This window comes from Carcharhinus amblyrhynchos, chromosome 18, assembly GCF_965287045.1.
Source record: "Carcharhinus amblyrhynchos chromosome 18, sCarAmb.v2.hapA, whole genome shotgun sequence".
In the NCBI taxonomy this organism is placed as follows: Eukaryota; Metazoa; Chordata; class Chondrichthyes; order Carcharhiniformes; family Carcharhinidae; genus Carcharhinus; species Carcharhinus amblyrhynchos.
The window spans coordinates 18266811-18287096 of record NC_137341.1 but is presented as its reverse complement, the minus strand read 5'-3'; the positions used below and the strand labels follow the sequence as shown (position 1 = coordinate 18287096).

Sequence of the window (20286 nt, the reverse complement as noted above, 5' to 3'; positions counted from 1 at the left end):
CTACATGTGATTCCAGATTCACAGTGATGTAATTGACTCTTAAATATCCTCTGAAATATCCTAATAAACCACTCCATTCTAGGATAATTTGGGATGAGCAGCAAATGCTGACCCGGCCAGTGATACCACATTCCGCGAATGAATGTTTTTAAAAAAGTAACTTTTGTGTTGTTAGATACTCGGGACACAAGGTATCTTTGGGCCTTTGTTAGTATGATTAAACTCTACATTGCCTCCAGGTGACAGATCAGCTAGGATTGCAGCTGCTTTCATTCCGACCCTACCTTTTGGCTGTCCTCATCCACCAGTCAAACTGGACCACAGTGCACCGATGCATTAGCAGTCTGCTGAGTAAGCATGGGGAGCTCAGGTGAGTTATACCGGCAGTGCTCAAGTGGGTGAAACAGTGCAGGCAGATAAAAGGGGAGCTGGGCTCTCTGAACAATGGTTATGACACTTGTGTGGTTGAAGGGAAAGTTTAAATAGTTTGCGATTTTGTCGATTAATTTCAAACGAATGTACAATACGTTCACATATACATGAAGATACAGATGCCTGAACACAGGCACTGACCCATGGACACGGGTGCTAAATAAAGCTTAGTGGAACAGTGTCAATTCTTGAGAGACGATTGCCATGGTCAGTCTCTTTAAAAGAAGTCATGATTTCCTGACCTGTCCCAGTTGTTATAATTTCATAGCGTTCCTGAGAACAAGGAATATGTTTAAGTAAAGTGAGCAATTAGTGCAGCAGTTGTTTCTCTCTCTTTCTCCATCTCGTTCTTTTCCTTCTCTTTCTTCTCCTTCTCCTTCTTCCCTTCTTTCTGATGCCAATTGCCTGAATTACTTTCTTTTTAATTGCAGGCTTGACCCCACAGCGTGTCTGGATTTTCTCTGGGCTTGTGTACACATTCCAAGAATCTGGCAAGGACGTGACCAAAGAACTCCACAGGTAGGATTCACCAGAGATGACGTGCGCCAGTAACTGTCTTCATTCACTGACAGTGAATTTGAAAAGTGCGCTGTTTGGTGAGAGGCGAACCATAGAGATTTTGTAGATTGTTGGGTTTGTTCTCAGAGGTCTGGATTAAATCTGTTTAAGTAGAAAAATACGTTCTGCCAACCATACAGAGTCACTGGATTAACCTTAGAGCATTATAGATTTAAAATTAGAGCTCTCACGATGCATTTCTCCATAAAAGGGACTGTAGAAAACAACTTTTTCCCTCTCAAAGCCATTGACGCTGCTGAAGATTCATTAAAGATTTCAAAATGAGATCAGTACAATTTTTGTTAGATAAAGGGATATGAAACCATATCTTTGTAGGTAGAGTTAAGATACAGATTGACAAAATTCTTTTAAGTCAGCACGGTGGCATTGGGTTAGCACTGCTGCCTCACAGTGCCAGGGACCTGGGTTTGATTTCCGACTTGGATGACTGTGCAAACTCCACAGACATTCTCCCCGTATCTGCATGGGTTTTCTCCGGGTACTCCAGTTTCCTCCTCCAGTCCAAAAATGTGCAGGTTAGGCACATTGGCCTTGCTAAATTCTCCCTCAGTGTACACTGAACAGGCGCCGGAGGGTGACAATTTTCACAGTAACTTCATTGCAGTGTGAATGTCAGCCTGCTTGTGACTAATAAACAAACTTTACTGTTTAAATGATGGAACATGCTTCAGAGGCTAAATGACCTCCTGTGTTCCCATGTTGCTGGCTTTTGCTGGATGTAACCTGGGAGCAATCTCCAGTGGAAGCTAAAACAAAAAATACTAAAAATACTCAACAGGCCCAGCAACATCTCTGGAAAGAAACAGAGTTAAGGTTTCAGGTCACTGGCCTTTCAATTGGAAGCAATTCTGGAATATGGTGTTTTGCAAAATTTTCCCATTCTGCATTGTGAGTTTGAAATTCCAGCAGCAAGATTATAACTTGTTCATAGGCACCACTCGCAGTGAGAAGGAAGATCTCACAGAGGAAGGAGCAGGCCATCCAACATGCTGAACTTGCTCCCTGATTCAGTAGTATCATTGCTAATCTGTATCTTAACTCCATATCCTATAACACCCTTGACCAGGAAAATCTAGACAGACATCCACAGTGCCTTGGAATATTTTACTTAATTACTAGCACATTACAAAATTGCTGTCCAGTTGAATGATAGAGAATCTTCTGTTGTAGCTTCTGACTTATCAGTGACCTACAGATGAATATTAGTCTCACTAATCCACTGTGGATGAGCATAGGGCCCTGTGCAAGTAGTTTTCTGACTGTCTCAACAATGATAACTCGGATTAATTTCTAGTGGAATAGAATTGAAAAGCAGAGAAGTTGTGTTAAACTTGTACAGAAGCACATTATAGCCAATGAAGTATAGTCACTGTTGTGATGTAGGAAACACAGCAACCAAATTGCACACAGCATATTCCCACAAACAGCTCTTGTCTTTGTTCATCCAACAAAGGCCCTGTTTTTACTGGCATGGCCGCCCAAGGCTTGTGAGATGGCGTCCAATGCCAACAGGGAATTCCGTTCTGCAAGCCTCGCCCACCCTGATTTTGGGGCGGCCATGCCAGTAAAATCAGGGCCAAGTATCATTGATGTGCTTCAACATAACCATCAGATTTGGGTCTGTAGTTACCATGTATTTACTCTGCTATTTTAGAAACACACCGAGGAGTATGTCCTGCGCTTGAAAAAGGCGGAACTCATCAGCCTGGTGGATATCATTCTTTCAGAGTCTGAAGTGAGAAACCAAAATGGGTCACATGCTAAGAAATCTGATGAGGATGTCACGGGGACCCTCATCCAGTCACGGCTCCCTTTGCTGCTCAGCTGTTGTCATGGTAACTTGGATAATGTCAAGAAAGTGACCGAGTACTTGATCAGTTGTATCAAACAATGGGGAGACAGGTAAATTTAAAAAATGAGTGTTCATATTGTTGACCATTTGATAGTCTGGTACCTTGTACAACTTTCCAGTGATTTGCTACAGTTCATTTTAACACACCATATCAGAAGGTACCCACAGCATTTGGCTGAATGCCACACATTAGGGATAAATAATCATTCCTTAGGTGCTAAGTGGATACAAGGACACGTCAGAACATTGTATAGCAAATACTGAGACATTGCATGGCCCATTTTATATTTTGATTACAATAATATTAATTTTTGACAGCACTGACTTTTACTGTCTTCTCTAGGACTGAAAAGGCTGCTTGTCATTTTTCTTTGGAGACTTGTGTAGGTTGGCAGTGGGGGCCTTGATATATCCAGCAAGTTGGGCACAGCTTGTGATATCATCCTCTATGGTAAAACAAGTTCACAATCTAGGAACACTTAAAACAAAGCACATGCATTCGTAGAGCACCTTTCAAGTCCCAAACCATTTTACAGCCAATAGAGCATTTATTGAAGTGTATCCACTATAGGAAAAGTTGTATTGAATTAGATCACAAGATCTTACGAACAACAATGTAATAGCGATAGGCTTTTTTTTTGAAGTGTTAATTGAGGAATAAATATTGTCCAGGGCAACGGAAGAACTCCCTAACTGGTTTTCAAAGTAGCATCACAGGATTATTTATGTCCTCTTGAGCAGACAGACGGAGCCTCAGTTTAACATCTAATTTGAAAATGCTGACAACACAGCGCTCCCTCAGTAATGTACTGTAGTGTTGGCCTTGATTACATGTGTTAGGGTCCTGGACCAGAGTCCGAAATTATGTTAGGAAACCAGACTAGATTCCAACAACTTTTCTATTTTGCCTTAAATGCAAGGATAGGATGCTCCAATCCAAGAGTAATTCCACTGACAAATTAGGGATGTTTTATCGAAACAAGCTTTACTCATGACGTAGTTTAAATATAACTCTAACAAAGGAAACAGCGTAATAATTAGCAATTGAACAATATTTTAAAAAATGAAAGGAAGTAACTTTAATTTCTAACTTATGACTGTTTCAGTACCAAATAAATAACATTCTCTTACTGAGTTAAAATTCAACTTTAAATGCAGATAGCAATGATAAGTATACTTGGTATAAGGAGCGTACACAGTCTTGAAGCTTTCAGAGAGATTTTGATTTTCAGAGTAGCTTGTGGACCTCTGTTTTTAAACAAACCCCAGCTAGAACTGAAAGCTGTTTTTCTCTCTGCTATACAACCTAGCTCCTTCCATTAATTGTATTATCACTTAATCCTGCCTACCTAAACCCACATTCCATTTCTTTAATCAAAACCTGCAGGGGACCTTTTTTTTGTAAACAAAAGTCCATTAGCCCCATTTTAGTAAACACAGCATGGTTAAAATGAATAATTATCCTGCTCTGCCAGCATCTGAGCTGCATTCCCCCAGATTTGCTGACTGCCTGTAGAAAAAAACTGAACTTCAAAACATTTCCCTTCAACATAAAATATACCAATAGTACATTATCACCACACACACTTATCATATCTGTTGAGTGGAGCTTGAACCCACAACCTTTTGCCTTAGAGGTGAGAGTGTTACCACTATTAAATTGAAAGTTGACAAATTGGGTGAGGTACAGGAACACCGTGGGCTCCCAGGGAGCTGTACCCCAGCATGAGATCTCTGGACAGGCAGGGACAAAGATTGCAGAGGCATAGGAAAGATAAGCAGCTTTACACTAATGCAAGGCATACAGCATTAAGTGTTTCCTCAAATGAATTTTTCAGGAACTTAAGTAGTGACAAACTTGAGACATGCATTATCTTAATCTACAGAATGTAATGTTTAATTAGGCAATAAATTATCAACATCCACCCAATATTTGACCACTGGGGTTTTGAGTAAAGATTGATTCTAGGGTCGTGTTCAATTAAAATTTTAATTGAAAGTTGAATGTGACTTTATTCTGAAGAATTGTCAATTTATGTGCTTGAAAGAAGCATAACTTCACACAGGATTATCATGTCTGAATGTGTCAAAGGATTTAAATGATAAATGCGAGAAATATGAATGCTATATCTCATTATTTCTAAATTTAACACTTCCATTTGGGGGGAGGCAGAAGCTACTAATGTAGTAATGTATGTGTATTTGTGACAAGTAAACAGGTAGCAGTCATTGCTAGCTCCATAAGTGGGAAACTTGTATTGTGGAATAACAGGAAAAACTGTACAAAGAACAATTTAATGAGTTGATGTTGGATTATGCAAATTAATAGACTAATGGAATTGGGAGTTGCATGCTTCAGTGCTAAAGGTAGATTACTGCATAACTGCAGTTCTTTTCTAAATACTTAATTCTGTTCAGTATTAAACAGCAGGAAACATTTGAGTTGCAGAAAGTGTTTGCTTCGATATACAGTTCCTCAGTCAGACTCCAAGAGTTAGCGCAACACAGTGGTTGCCCAGGGACCTGGGTTCAGTTCTGGCCTCAGGCCGTCGTCTGTGCAGACTCTGCACATTCTCCCCGTGTCTGTGTGGATTTCCTCCGTGTGATACAGTTTCCTCTCACAGTCCAAAGATATGCGAGATTAGTTGATTGGCCATGCTAAATTGCCCCTTAGCGTCATAGGGACTAGCAGGGTAAATACGTGAGGTTATGGGGATAGGGTGTGAGTGGGATTCTTGTCGGTGCAGGCTGTTTGGGCTGAATGGGCTCTTTCTGCACTGTGGGGATTCAATAAGTCTAGTAGGGAATTGTCTTTACCTGCTTGAATGGGGAGCACTATCTGGACTCATAAGCCAAGTGGTACTTTCCTTTTTAGCTGAGGTGACATGGTGGGTTTTCAGAATGCTGGAACTACAGCCACAAAATGGCAAATGCCTCCTTTCTCCTATTTAACCATTGTTTCTTGGACTGCTGTAGATATAAAATACTGCCTGTTGTGAATCAGGCTATATTCTTTTTAGTATATAATACAATAACCCTGTCGGTTTTGTTAAGACAATTACAGTGGTCAGTTATTGAATGATATTTTTTCGTCTCCTCCTCAATGCATGCAGCAGTGTGATGGGCAAGCGCTGTCAGAATCTACTGCTTCAAATATACTTGCATGTTCCAGAGGTTATCCGCCACGTCAATCTCCCGGATTCTGTGCTGAGCAGTGATGGCACTGCTAATGGAAGTACCTGCAAGGTATGAAGTGTTCAGGAATGGTTTCCTCCTTAGGCACTGCACCTTACAGCGTAACAACATCAGTGTCATAGTGGTGAGGGTTTCACAGAAACATACTGAACAGATGGAGACCACTGGAGCCAAGGTTGCTTGTGCCAGCACTTTGAAAGACCTCTTCAAGTAGCTCCATTTCCCTGCTCTTTCTCCATAGTTCTACAGTTTTTTCACCTTCATATAATAGTTACCCAATTCCTTTCCAAATATTACTGTTGAATCTGCTTCCACCACTATTTCAGGCAGTACATTCCTTGCTGAATAAAGTTTATCTATAGCAGCCTTTGGAATACGTTGCAAAAACAGATATCCTTGGAAATACTACACTTTACAGAGTGTGGTGTTAAAAATGGCTAAAGAGCACATTCTGATATGCACCTCTCTGAGGAAAATGTATTGTTAACAGGTTTGTAAGGAATGCCCATTCAGTTAGTGTGGTTATAATAAATTATCGAATACAATGCTCCATGTAACAAGTGTTATGAACCCTGCTGATGCTCAATGTGAGAGCATCCCAAATCCCAGATGGTAAACTTGGAACACCAGTTCTTAACAGTTCATGTTTGTGCTTTGGAAAAATGTGAGAAAAGAGATGAAACCTGGTGAAGAAAGGGGGTCAGTATTATCGTAAATTATTCAAATAACAAAACGTTTATTAAACTTTAAAACACACAGCAAAAAAGGCAACAGTAAATAACAATGTTGACAATTAAATACAATAATGGTGCCCCAACCAGTATAGTTGAATTACCCTTCAATATAAATCTATTTACTTTGCTAAGCGCCAACTAAATACCTTCTGCAAAACAACATCCCGTAGCTTTTAAAACTATGGGCCAAATCCAGCAAATAGTAACCACACAAGGCTTGTAGCTTGTTTTTGGAAAATCTTCTACTAATTTAGAGTAGAACTTTGCAGGACTAACATAGACAGCTTCTTCTGCTTTTGGCACAACTGCTTGACTCTGAAAGAATAAAAAACTCTGTTTACAAACTGGCTGAGATGATGACCTAGACCCCTAGACAACTAGACTCCACTTTACTGGCAAAGTATCGGCTTTACCCTGTTACTAGTCTAATCTGCATCTCACAAACCCTCAGTGCAGGCAAATACCCATCAGTTCCTTATTTATCCAATTCTTTTCTTTTCATTCCAACTTCCTGACACAAGCTACCCTTTTTACTGCTCTAAATGTGACATAATTTTATTGCAGCTTAAACATTTAGCTCTCTGTAGAAAAGGATTGCTTTCAGGTTAAACTGATTATTTGGAGTAATTGGTGCATCACCTGGATCATCTAACACTTAATAGATCTGCATCTAGTCTATGTTATTCCTACTGTACTGGCAGAAAGAGGCAATGGTGTGCCGCTCTCAGTTCAAATGTATATTACTGTTGCCCCACTGCTTCTTGTTGACTGGTTTGCTGAATGTGAGTAGCTCTTATCTTTGATGTTGATTTCTGGCTACTGACACAGACTAAGCTAAGCAGCTTTTACAATCAAGGTTCTTTCCCTCTTTCTCAGCTGGATGCACTGGTGCATCGGTTGCTTACGCTGCTCGCAGACACCAGTGACTCAAGGATGTCGGAGAATCGAATGGCTGATGCCAACATGGCCTGCAGAAAGTTGTCAGTGGCACACCCAGTTTTATTACTTAGGTATGAATATTTCACTTTTAAAGGACCCTTTCATTATGATGATTAAAAGGCTTATTTTTATTTCAGCATTGTCTGATGCAGAGGTTGCTTGCTGTTGATTAGCATCACCTCTAGCCTCTCACTCCCACTCTTGCAATCATTCTTCTCTCTTTATTTAGCGCTGCTCCTTCTCGATACCTTTATTGAGTAGGTGAGTTGGTTTTACCAGTGGAACGGGTGTATGGTTTAATGCTCCAAGGCTAGTAATGGATAGATCTCGCTGCTAGTATTCTGCCAGGGTCTTTTAGTTTCTCTCCCCTCAAACCAGGCACATCTTTCCAAGTGGGAATTGTTTACAAATTTATTTTTTACCACTCCGTTGTAGGAATACATTGATCATAAACCCACTATAGCACCCATTTCTGTTGGAATCTTATGTAGTGGGAGTCTGTTTGTTGTAATCTATTTTTAACAATGAAAGTGTGGCTTAGCAGGAATAAATGAAGAGACAGAATAGCCAAATCAGACAAAGCCAATGTGTTGCATCAACTGGATCGATAGACTTTTGTTTGTGTAAGGAAATCAAGAGCTAAGGAGCAACGGCAGGTTAATGGGGTAAAGGTGCAGCTCAGTCATGATCTAATTGAATGGTGGAAGGGGCTTGAGGGGCTGAATGGCCACTTCCTGTTCCAATGTAGTTGACTTTTAGCTAACTTTCATGTCTTTATCCTGGGTGTTTGAATTGAGGAGTGATTATTTAGTGTTTATTTTGTTTTACTTTGCAGACATTTGCCGATGATTGCTGCCCTGCTGCATGGACGGGTTCACTTGAATTTCCAGGAGTTCCGTCAGCAGAATCATTTGACCTTCTTCTTGCATGTTCTGGGGATCATGGAGCTGTTGCAGCCGTATTTATTTCAGAATGAACACCAGGTGGCGATGCAGGACTGCCTTCTCTCCTTCCTATTGCTCCTGCAGGTCAGTGGGCTCTGGCTGGAGTATTGGGAGTCCATTCACAGGTTATTCAGTCAAAATGCAACCCTGCAGCAGGGATAAATGTTTGGAGCTTTTGCGTGAATTCTGCTGATTAATATATTGTCCCAGTGTAGAACCTGGTTCATCCTTCTTCAACTGCCCTGTGTTAAATTGCCCTTTCTCAGTGTGGGGACAGCAGACTTTGGCCTCTGTTCCCTGAATAATGAGTCAGTCTGCTTTAGAGTTTATGATCTGGAAAATGGGTATTAATGTGCTTCAAGTGAGGGAGGGATTTCGTTCACAGTGGAGCCTCCCATAGTCCACCAATATAGGGACATAGGATTAAGATTGGCCATTCAGTTCCTCAGCTTTGTTCCACCATTCAGTTAGATCATGACCAATCTGTATCTTACTCCAGCTACCTGCTATGGTTCTGTAATACTCAAAACCCTTGCCTAACAAAAATCTATCAGTCTTATGTTTTGAATTTCAAATGAACTGATCAGCTTTCTGGGGAATGAGGTCTGGACTTGGTTCACCTTTTGTGTGTTCAAATGTCACCTGATAGAAAATTATTTATTTCTACTCTTGTCAACTCCTCTAATCATCTTAAACACTTCAATTTGATCACTCCTAATCTGCTAACGTCAAGGGAATATTATTACTGAGAGGTGAGGTGATTAATACAAACTGGAATTTTGACATCTCACTCTGCTACTTCTAATCCAACAATGTGCATTTATATAACACCTGTAATGTGGTAAAATGCCCAGAACTGCTTCACAGAAGTGTAATCAAACAGGATTTGACACTTGGCCATCTAGGGGGATGCTAAGACAGGAGAGGTAGATTTTAAGGACAGCTTTATGTTTAATCCTGCGTACTTCCCGTTTCAAATTATCAGTATCTAGACTTTGAACTTGTACTGCAAAAGTATATTTGTTGCTGCCCCGTTTGAGGTGAGTCATCTCATTTGAGGGCTTTGTCGCTGAATAGTACAGATTCTGAGGACCATAAGTTCAGGCTCTGCATTGCCCTGGGTTTGCCAGTCTCAGTCAGCACAACAGATGGATTGTACTGCAACAGGCCTTTGCACTCTGGTTTAGGGAGAAGAGATTGGGTTTTTGACCACTATCTGGCAACCCCTGACAAAGGTGGCTGCATTACTATCCGGTTAAATAGCCAGTGAGCATAGACTACCAAAGTTTAGAACTGAATGGTGGACGGTGCTAGAATGTGGCTGGCTGCTCTGGAAGTGTACCTCAGCTCAATTGGAGGAGAGCAATTAATTGGTAAGTTGAATGTATCAAATTTCTGTATCACTGCTCTGATTGTCAATGGATAATTTTGAATACTTTTTCTAACAGAATTACGGGAAGTACTCCAGATTGATTGCTTCCTTCATCAATAAATGTGTGCACTTTATTCACAAGTTTATAACCTACAATGCAGCAGCAGCTGTCCCATTCCTTCAGAAACATTCGGATGTGCTCCAGTAAGTATTTCTTTGGCTATATTGAAGGTGAAATTGTTGGAAGGAGAAATTAAGGAAGAATGCATAAGTAATAATGGTGTTGTCAATCCAAACCATCTTTCCCTTCCTGAACCCATCCCAAAAAGATTCAGTACTTGGGTGGTCAGGTTGGCTCTCAATTTATCTACAATTTCTGGACAGCTCACTGGTGGTCTGGCATGATTGTTAAGTCAGAAGGCTCTTTTCTCACTGCATGTCATTGTCTGCAGGAAACACATGGGCCGTAATGCAGATATTGAGCCTCGCTCCTGCGTGTGCCTGACTTTGGATGCAAGTAAGGAAAGGATAGCTATTTGGTTGATACTTGACCAGGGAACATAAGGGAGTTGCAGAACAATATTCAGACCGCAGATTTGACTGAATGGGTTGGGGGAAGAGCTCCAGATCGGGCCAAATTGGGCAGGAAAAGGATCATGTTGGAAACCAAGGAATGCAATATGACCTCCTCTGAAGACCTAACTAAAAATTGCAAAGACCTGAAGGCCTGTGGCATGGAGGTTCCTGGGAGCAGAGTGGAGGATCGTCCTCCAAAGCTCAATTGGCTAGCCTCAAAATGATGGGAGTGGTTGGGAATTTGGGTTATGACCCCTTCATTGACTGTACCATTGGGTTCGTAAGCCTGTAGTGGATAGGTGCAACGTGTTGTTCAGGACCTTGTCCAGGATGGAAAGGTTTGGTGAGATTGGAGTAAAATTCTGAAGTTTTCCCAACAAAACCACAAAAAGAATAATTAACTTCTTGCAAAGGCAACATCCAGTAGTGAAGGCCGTCTTTGTTTCATATCTAAGTTTTCGACATGCTAATATATGTAGCAAACAATGTATTATAAGTTGAGGTTTACTGACACAACAGGAGTAGCTGAGTCTGGGGCAAAGTATTTCAAGTCAGGTTCCTGCCCCTTGTCGTGATTCATTTTTGCAGTGTGATGTGAGTGAAGTGCAGGTCTGACAAGGACAGGATTTAGTAATACTTGAGCAGATATGAAGCAGATGATTCATATTAAGTTGATAGATCTGGGCTGTGCCTCACTGGGGAGGTAGGCTAAAAGGTGACTGGCCTTTGCCCAGCAATGACTAGGAGAAGCTGCACCCATTTGTCAAGTACGAACATGAGTTGGCCTAGGGCAGGGAAGAAGGCACCTTTCTTTAAAAATAACAAAAGAGGCTTTGGAGGAAATCAGCATCATTCCCCCACCCCCCATCCCCAACAAGCAAACATAAAGGCCGTTTACACTAGTGGGATCTTCCAATCCTGCTGATGGCACACCACTAGCATGGGTTTCCTAGCGGCAAGGGATGCATTCAGCAGGAAAAGTTGGCAATAGCGGGATCATTAGAAGATTTTCAATTACTAGGGGGCACAGGTTCAAGGTTGGAGGGGGAAGGTTTGGGGAGATATGTGGAGGAAGTTTTTCACACAGTGAGTGGTTGGTGCCTGGAATGCGCTGCCAGAGGAGGTGGTGGAAACATGCATATTAGCAACATTTGGGAGGCATCTGGATGAGTACATGATTAGGGAGGAAATAGAGGAGTACAAACTGAGTAAGGGCAGATGGTATTGCTTAATTTAATTAGGGCATCGTGATCAGCATGGGCATGGAGGGCTGAATGACCTGTTCCTGTGCTGTACTCTTTGTTCTCTTTGACCAATGGCCATTGAAGACCACCTGGCAGGTTGTACATATAACCCTGTCCAATGTCTGTGTTTTTAAAAACAAACCCTTTCTTTTGACACATTGTACAGTTACCTATCACGGGAATATCCAGAAATGTCTCTGCTGAAGTCCCTGCTGGCTGGATTAACACTCCCGACTCGGGGCGGACTCATTGAGGAGAATGCAGAGGATGAGGATGGGGGTGAGTGCTGGTCTCCTAGTTAATATTCTTCTGGAAATCGGGTGTAATAAGCCATTGCCTGTGGTAGGGGCTGACGATGAGTGAATGAGGGGGAGAGCAGTTTTTGCACTTGCATGATGAAGTGGTTAAGGGTAAATATTGGCCAGGACCGAAGGGAGAATTTCCCTCATCTTCTATGTAATTGTGGCCCGGGATTTCTTGCACCTACTTGTGAAGCCTCAGTTTAACACCCCATCCAAAAAATGGAATCCATGGCAGTGTAGCATTCCCCCAATACTGCATTGGAGTGCTAGCTTGGATAATGCACTTAAGTCTCTGAAGTGCAATTTGAACTCTGAACCATCTGACTCAGAGGCATGGCTGACACATTGAAATTGGTAAACCTCATTGCATCTTTGCAAAGTCTCCCCGCTTTGTGCCCAATGGATTACTTTGATTGGCAGCCATGTTAACTGGGCAGTTTCTTCTCTAAAGAAAAAAACAAAATACTGCAGATCCTAGACTTTGAAACAAAAACAGAAAATGCTGGAAAATCTCAACAGGCCTGAGAGTATCTGCGGCGAGAGAACAAAGCTAATGTTTTGAGTCTGGATGACCCTTTGTGAGAGCCCAGTTTCTTTCTTAGTTTCTCTTTTGAACCCTGGAGATGGTTTGAACTGCTGGTGCCTGTGATATTTTCGACAGTGTATGTCCAGGCTTTGCATCACAAGTAGAATGAGATTCGGTGGAGAGGACTCAACGTGTAGAATTACAAACTGCAAGCAATGTCTGGTCAGTCTGTGATGATCTGCCTAGCAGAGGTCTTCACTTTAGACTGAAGAGCTTGTGTCTGAGATCTGTCCATTTTCCATTCACATGTTAAAACAAGAATTCTCTCTATTTCTTGCAGAGGAAGAAGCAACAGGCTCCCTCCCGCTGGTAAATTTTTCTGCCACAACACCGCTGACCTCAGCTGAAGTGGCACCATACCTCCAAAAGATTGCAAGGGGGCGTGCTCTTGAAGGTAAGGCAATCAGCAATGCAGCCCATACACCAATCTGTAGACTTGAATAGAAGGTGCATGAATACATGAGGGAGAAAGAAAAGAAGGACATGATGATAGGGCACTCTCTGTGTAAACTACAATGCTAACGTGCTCATTAAATTCAAAATAGGAAAGACTTTCGTTTATATAATGCCTTTCACAATGCTGCAAAGTGCTTTACAGACAATGAAGCACTTTCAAAGTAGTCAGCATTGTAATATAGGAATTTGATGCAAAAAGGAAAGACCATATTCAGAATGATTAAACCTGCACACAGGATTTTTAGGGCAAGAAGTTAATTCACGTCGCACCACTCCTGATGTGGAATTAGTGCTATCCTGATGCCAAATATCTGTACCGTGCACACATGGGACAATTTGGTAGCATGGTGGCCATGTTGTTGTACTAATAATCCAGAGTTCAAATCCCAACATGTCATTTGGGGAATTTAAATTCAGCTAATTAAATACATCAGAATGAAAAGGTTGCACCATAATTGATCACCATGTAACTACCAGATTGTTGGAAAACAGGTAATGCCTGCATTTTCCAGAAATGGGAAAAGGAATATGAAGCAGCGTGTTGGAGTGTGTAGCAGTGTAAAGAGCAGGCACCAGGATTGCTCTTCTTGGGTGTCTGAAAGCAGGAACTCAGAAGAAAATGGTCACTATGAAGGAAAGTGTGTGGGGTGGGAGGTGAGTCAATGGTCACACCATCAGCCCTCACCATATCTCACCAGATAACAGACTGAGGGTGGATTCTGATTGAGAAGCAAGACAGGAAGATGTTTTCATCTTCAATGTTGTCAGTGATGCTGGATGCTGTGTGTCCTGTCGCAGCCAGCTCTGCAGTAAGAATCAGCTTTGCTCCAGGGCTGAGGAAATGGAGAAGACCTTGTCCCAACTGCTTCTGATCGCCTTTCTATTGTATGCCACATTGTCCTGCTGAGAGAGGGCAAAATGTCATTGGTTGCTTAGCAGTGTTTGGCTGATGTGCATGCCACAGCTGAGTATTTGGAGGTGTGCAGAGGCAGCAGGAGGTGGGTAACAGACAGGCAGCATTTGTAGTTTGAGGGTAAAGTGCAGTATCTGGATGTAAGGTGTGATTCCTGGAAGAGCAGGAAGTTCTGCTGGGTTAATGATGGTAGTAAGGTGCAGTGTGAGAGGCTAACATAAGTGTATAGGAGAGAAGGCTTGGAGATGCATTCACTGACATTGAATCCCTCTTGTAGCAAGCTGCCAGGGCTATGCATCAGGACTCTGAGTTGACCTGCCTGCCTGTCTGTTCCCATTGCCTTCTGGAGATGGCCCTTGAGGATCACCTGCTTCTGCCTTCCTCTCCCACGTGAGACCATGGCATGTCTCCTCCTGCCCACTACTAATGCCTCCAGTGCTGCTTTGGTCTGCCTGGATTCCTCTATGTCATGGTGTTCGTTTTTCAAGAATTTCATTGCAGCAATCCTTTTTTCCATCTTTCCTATAAGAGGCAGCCTACTTAAAAGAGAAAGCAGCATTTCTGAACTACGTGATAACCAAACAGTGCTGTCAGCAACACATGCTGTGACCAAAATGTTTTGACAGTGTTGCAAAGAAGAGGCCAGTGTTGTGGCCTAGAAGCTTGCTCCAAAATCATGTACTCGAGATAAATAAACCAATTTTTTTGTCACCTTGATCAAAATGGTCACTGGCAAAATGTAAATTGCAGGCCCTGCCCAGAAATCAGGGTGTTTGAATGTTTGCATCCTTTACTTAATTTCCTTTGTTATATTCATAGATTAGGAGAAAGGTTATAGTAAATAGAGATTTAGACACATTTTGAAAATGGGCCCTCATTCCTCCAAGTAGTGGCATTGACATTCGGTTTGCTGTTGTGAATGAAATTTCCTCCAACTTGACGCTGCTCAGGCCTATGCAGTACAGCGCCCATTGAGGAGCTCTGTCAGAGTGGAATCAAGGGAATTCAAGACATTGAATTCAGCACGAATTCAGCATTGTTACAGCACGAGCTGCCATTTGTTAAGTCCAAAGATCTGATTTGAATGGATAGGTGAATGAGGTCAGTAGTCAGGTCAGAGAGATGGTTGGTTCAGGAATGAGTGTGGTGGTAGTGTTAGTAAGGTGATCATGAGGGTGATCAGGTCAAGGATTAGTTGGGGGAATTGGAGAGATAGCTAGTGAATGATGATTGTGAAGTCAGTTGCATAGTCATCCAGATAATAGACTAAGTTTTAATGTATCTAATGTATCCTGGGTAAAGATTTAGGCAAGTACCATGGAATGGTCCAAAGCCTCTAACTCTAACTCAGAATGGAGACATTCATGGAGGCACCAATGGAGCAGGAAGTTGCCCATCAGAAGTTGAAACTTCCCAGGCAGTTCCCATGAAGATCCACACATCAGGACTTCCACAGAGTCCCAATGTACATCTTCATTTGTAGGTCTGGATTCCAATTCGAGGACTGGAGGATTTGGTTTATGGTTTTGTTTTAGTTTCTTTACTCTTCCCCTTCCCTTATGGCAGCTAGTGACACCCACATAGTCAGCTGTGTCAGTCTGCCCATTGGCTTGACAGTGTGTGTAAGCAAAGGAGCAGGATGGTTTCTGAAGCTACAAACCTGTCTCCTGCTCATCAGTCAGAGTCAGGCTGGCTACGACCACAACTGCACTTTGTCTGCAGTCTTCTCTCTGCAGCAATAACTGAGATTTATAAAGTGATGTTTATGTAGAAAAAGGCGCTTTTCAGAAGCGCAATTAAACAACATTTAACACCAAGTTATGCAAGAACAAGTGACCAAAATTTTGACAAAAGAAATTGGTTTTAATGAGTGCCTAAAGGGGTAGCAGCATTAAAAAGTTTTGAAAGTAAGGATGCGAATCTTTAAATGGTGACATTGCTGTACCATGTGCCCAGATAGGTCAGTAAACACTCTGACTTGTTTGATGTGTTCTATAACATGTCTCTTTTTCCCTGTGCAGACATTCTGGAAGTCCTAAGTGATATTGATGAGATGTCAAAACGTCGAGTGGAGGTCCTCTCCTTCTTTACTGTAAGTAAAAAAAAACTAATTGTCTCTCAAAGCAAACAAGATCCAACCACAGTTTGCTTGAAGCATTTAATTAGCCCTAGAACTGTACAATGCTCTGTACTCTTCTAACAAGTGGAGCGGACTGATTTTGATTGCAGTTAATAATGTCTCTGGCTGTGAATTGTCGATGCATAGCTTTCAACAGAAAGCTGTTGTAAACATTGAAGCTGCTTGATGTATTTGCATTGGCAGTGGTATGATGTAAGCGAAGCAGTGTTATTGCCTTTGGAGGAACAGGGACCTATTCCCTTTCTTTCTCTATCTCCCTCTCTTGGTGATGTTGTAAGGTAGGTGTCACCATAGTTACAGACCATAGTTACAAAAGCGGGTATCACTTACTACATTTTCTGGCTATAAGCTGAGCTGAGCACTGGGGCCCCACCTGTAGAAACCATGTATGCCTCTATCTTTCCTCAGAATGGTGACAAATAAATGCTTGGGTAGTGGACTGGATGTTGTGTTCCATCCTGACCAGCAAGTTCACAGGATGTACTGTAACTCTAACTTCCACCAGATGTTGACGCATATCACAGTAATGCCAATTAGAGCCCAGAGTTTACCCTAACCCACCCAGCAAGGATGCTGTTTTGGATGGGATGCTTGATTTACAGCCCCTCAATTCTATTGAAGTTAACCAAGTAAAATCAGACAGGATTTAAATTGAAGGGCTGACCCTAAGCTGGTTCTAATTCCCCTGTAACTAATTTTCTGGCATATTGTCCAGTCCACCATTTCCATCAAGCTGGGTGATCAACCCTCATTCAATGACAAGTGCAGGAAGGCATGCCAGGAGCAGCAGCAGCAGGCACACCTAAAAATTAGCTGTCAGCCTAGTGCAGTGAGACCACAGGACTACTTGTGTGTGAAACAGCATGTAATAGAGCTCAGCGAATCATATCTAATCTCTGCATTCCTGCCATAGCCAGTCAGAATGTGCGTGGGCAATTAAAAGCCAATGGGAGGAGGAAGCTTCACGAGCATCCCCATTCCCATGATGGAGGAGCCCAGCACTTCAGTGTAAAAACAAGGCTGAAGCATTTGCAGCAATCCTCAGCCAGAACTGCTGAGTGGATGATCCATCTGGGTTTCCTCCAGTAGTCCTCAACATCACTGATGCCAGTAATCAGCCAATTTGATTCACTCCATATGATGTCAAGAAACAGTTGAAGACATTACATGCTACAAAAGATATGGGTCCTTATAACATTCCGGCAATAGTACTGGATACTTGTGCTCCAAAACCAGCAGTGTCACTAGGCAAACTGTCCCAATGTAGTAATGACACTGCTATCTGCTGGGTCACTGAGCTCCTGACCTCATTAGTGCCTTGGTCAAAAGAGGTGCTGGGAGAATGACTGCCCTTGGTGTCAAGGCAGCATACAAGTGTGGCATCAAGAAGCCCAGGAAAATTGGAGTAAATGGGAAGCTTGGAGAAAACTCTCCATTGGTTGTCATAGCTAGCACAACAGAAGATTGTTGTGGTTGTTAGAAGTCAGTCATCTCAGTCCCAGTGCATTGCTGCAGGAGCTCCTCAGGCTAGTGTACTCTTACCAACCAACTCCAGATGCTTCACCAATGACCTGAATCTGTCCATATTCAGCAAGACCTGGAAAACATTCAGGTTTGAGGTAATAAGTGGCAAGAAACATTTGCACTATGAAAGTGTCAGACAATGGCCATCTCCAATAAGAGAGAATCTAACCATTGCTCCTTGAGGTTCATTGGCATTGCCATCACTGAATTCTCCTGTATCAACATCCTGGAGATTACAATTGACCAGAAACTGAACTGGACCAGCCAACTAAATAATGTGGTTACAAGAGCAAGACAGAGGCTGGGAATTCTGCAGTGAGTACCTCATCTCCTGACTCCTCAAAGCCTATCCACTATCTACAAGGCTCAGTTCAGGAATGTGATAAAATAATCTCCACTTACCTGGATGAGTGCTGCTCCAATAACATTCAAAAAGTTTGACAACATGGAGGACAAAGCAGTCTGCTTGATTGGCACCCCATCTACCACCTTCAACATTCACTCCCTCCAGCACTGACACATGTTGACAGCAGTTTGTGTGCTCATGAGATGCAACACACCAAGCCTCTTTCGGCAGCACCTTCCAGACCCACGACTGCTACCATTTAGAAAGATGAGGACACATGGCAACGCCATCACCTGAAAGTTTCTCTCAAACTCACTCGTCATCCTGACTTGGAAATATATCGCCATTCCTTCACTATAGTGAGATAAAAATTTTGGAACTCCCTCCTTAACAGCACTGTGAGTGTACCTATACCTCAGGAGCTGTAGCAGTTCAAGAAGACAGCTCACCATCACTTTTGCAAGGGCACTTAGGCATGGGTAATAAATGTTGGCATAGCCAGTGACATCCACATGCAGTTGAAGAGAAAAACAAGTTATGGATGCAGTTGTAGAGGGAATTGGTGAGACTGCACTTATGGTACCAAATGCATTTGGTCCCCATAACTAAAGAAAATGCAATGAATGTTTACTAGACTTATTCATGGGATAAGGGGATTGTCTTCTTGAGCAGACTTGATCTATACTTCCTGAAGTTTAGAAGAATGAGGTGATCTAATTGAAGGCTTAAAAATTCTTAAGGGGCTTGTCATGATAAATGCTGAGAAAATGTTTGGACTGACTGGGAAACCTAGAACAAAGGATCACAGTTGGAGAATAAAGTGTCAGTCATTTCTGATTGAAATTAGGAGGATTTTCTTTATTCAAAGGGCTGTGAACCTTTGGAATTCCAGAACTGTGGGTGTTCATTCATTGAGTATATTCAGAATAGATGTTACTAAGTCTTGAGGGAATTAAGGATATGGGGCTAGTAAGGAAAGATGGAATTAGATGGAAGATTAGCTATGATCTTGTTGAATGCTGGTGCAGGCTTAAAAGGCCAAATGACCCATTCAGCTTCTATTTCTTATGTTTGAATGTTACCTGTGAGATGTCACAAGGATCAGCGCTAGGCTTCAGCTATATAGAAACTATGTTAAGAGAAGGGGACCGCATGTAATCTACCCAAGTTAGCTGACAATCTAAAGACAGGTGGGAATGCAGGCTGTGAAGAAGGCACAAAGTGTATAAGAAATATAGATAGGTTAAGAGAGTGGGCAAAAAGGTAACAGATGACGTGTATGCGGTTATTAACTTTGACAAGAAGAATATCTTTTAAATGGTGAAAAACTGTTAAGTTTGTTTTAGTGTCCTTATGCAAGAATCACAAAGTTAGCATTCTAGTATATTAAATATTCAGAGAAAAATGTTATGAAGGCTTATTTGCTGCACTTGTGTGAGATTCTGATGAAGCCATAGCTCAAAAACAATTTTGGTCTCCTTGCCAAAGAAAAGATATACCTGCCTTATAAATAACACAAATAACACTTCAGTGTAAAAACAAGGCTGAAGCATTTGCAGCAATCCTCAGCCAGAACTGCTGAGTGGATGATCCATCTGGGTTTCCTCCAGTAGTTCTCAACATCACTGATGCCAGTAATCAGCCAATTTGATTCACTCCATATGATGTCAAGGAACAGTTGAAGACATTACATGCTACAAAAGATATGGGTCCTTATAACATTCCAGCAATAGTACTGGATACTTGTGCTCCAAAACCAGCAGTGTCACTAGGCAAACTGTCCCAGTGTAGTAATGACACTGGTATCTGCTGGGTCACTGAGCTCCTGACCTCATTAGTGCCTTGGTCAGAAGAGGTGCTGGGAGAATGACTGCCCTTGGTGTCAAGGCAGCATACAAGTGTGGCATCAAGAAGCTCCTGATATATCATTCAATTCAATTTAATTTAAAATAATAAAAATAATTCAATTTAAATCCTGTCTGATTTTACTTGGTTAACTTCAATAGAATTGAGGGGCTGTAAATCAAGCATCCCATCCAAAACAGCATCTTTGCTGGGTGGGTTAGGGTAAACTCTGGGCTCTAATTGGCATTACTGTGATATGCGTCAACATCTGGTGGCAGTTAGAGTTACAGTACATCATGTGAACTTG

General features: G+C 42.0%; 1 protein-coding gene across 3 annotated transcripts in view; it reads left to right on the top strand.

Annotated features, from left to right (window-relative positions):
• The window catches only part of ints1 (integrator complex subunit 1), a 105003-nt gene that overhangs the window by 81289 nt on the left and 3428 nt on the right, over positions 1-20286 (top strand). For all 3 annotated transcript variants that reach the window (XM_080206441.1, XM_080206440.1, XM_080206442.1), the window contains exons 36-45: positions 240-370; positions 864-951; positions 2666-2913; positions 5977-6109; positions 7669-7802; positions 8567-8759; positions 10124-10251; positions 12034-12146; positions 13036-13149; positions 16146-16216. In XM_080206441.1, coding sequence (XP_080062567.1) covers positions 240-370; positions 864-951; positions 2666-2913; positions 5977-6109; positions 7669-7802; positions 8567-8759; positions 10124-10251; positions 12034-12146; positions 13036-13149; positions 16146-16216 — 1353 coding nt within the window. The remainder of the gene's footprint in view (positions 1-239; positions 371-863; positions 952-2665; positions 2914-5976; positions 6110-7668; positions 7803-8566; positions 8760-10123; positions 10252-12033; positions 12147-13035; positions 13150-16145; positions 16217-20286) is intronic.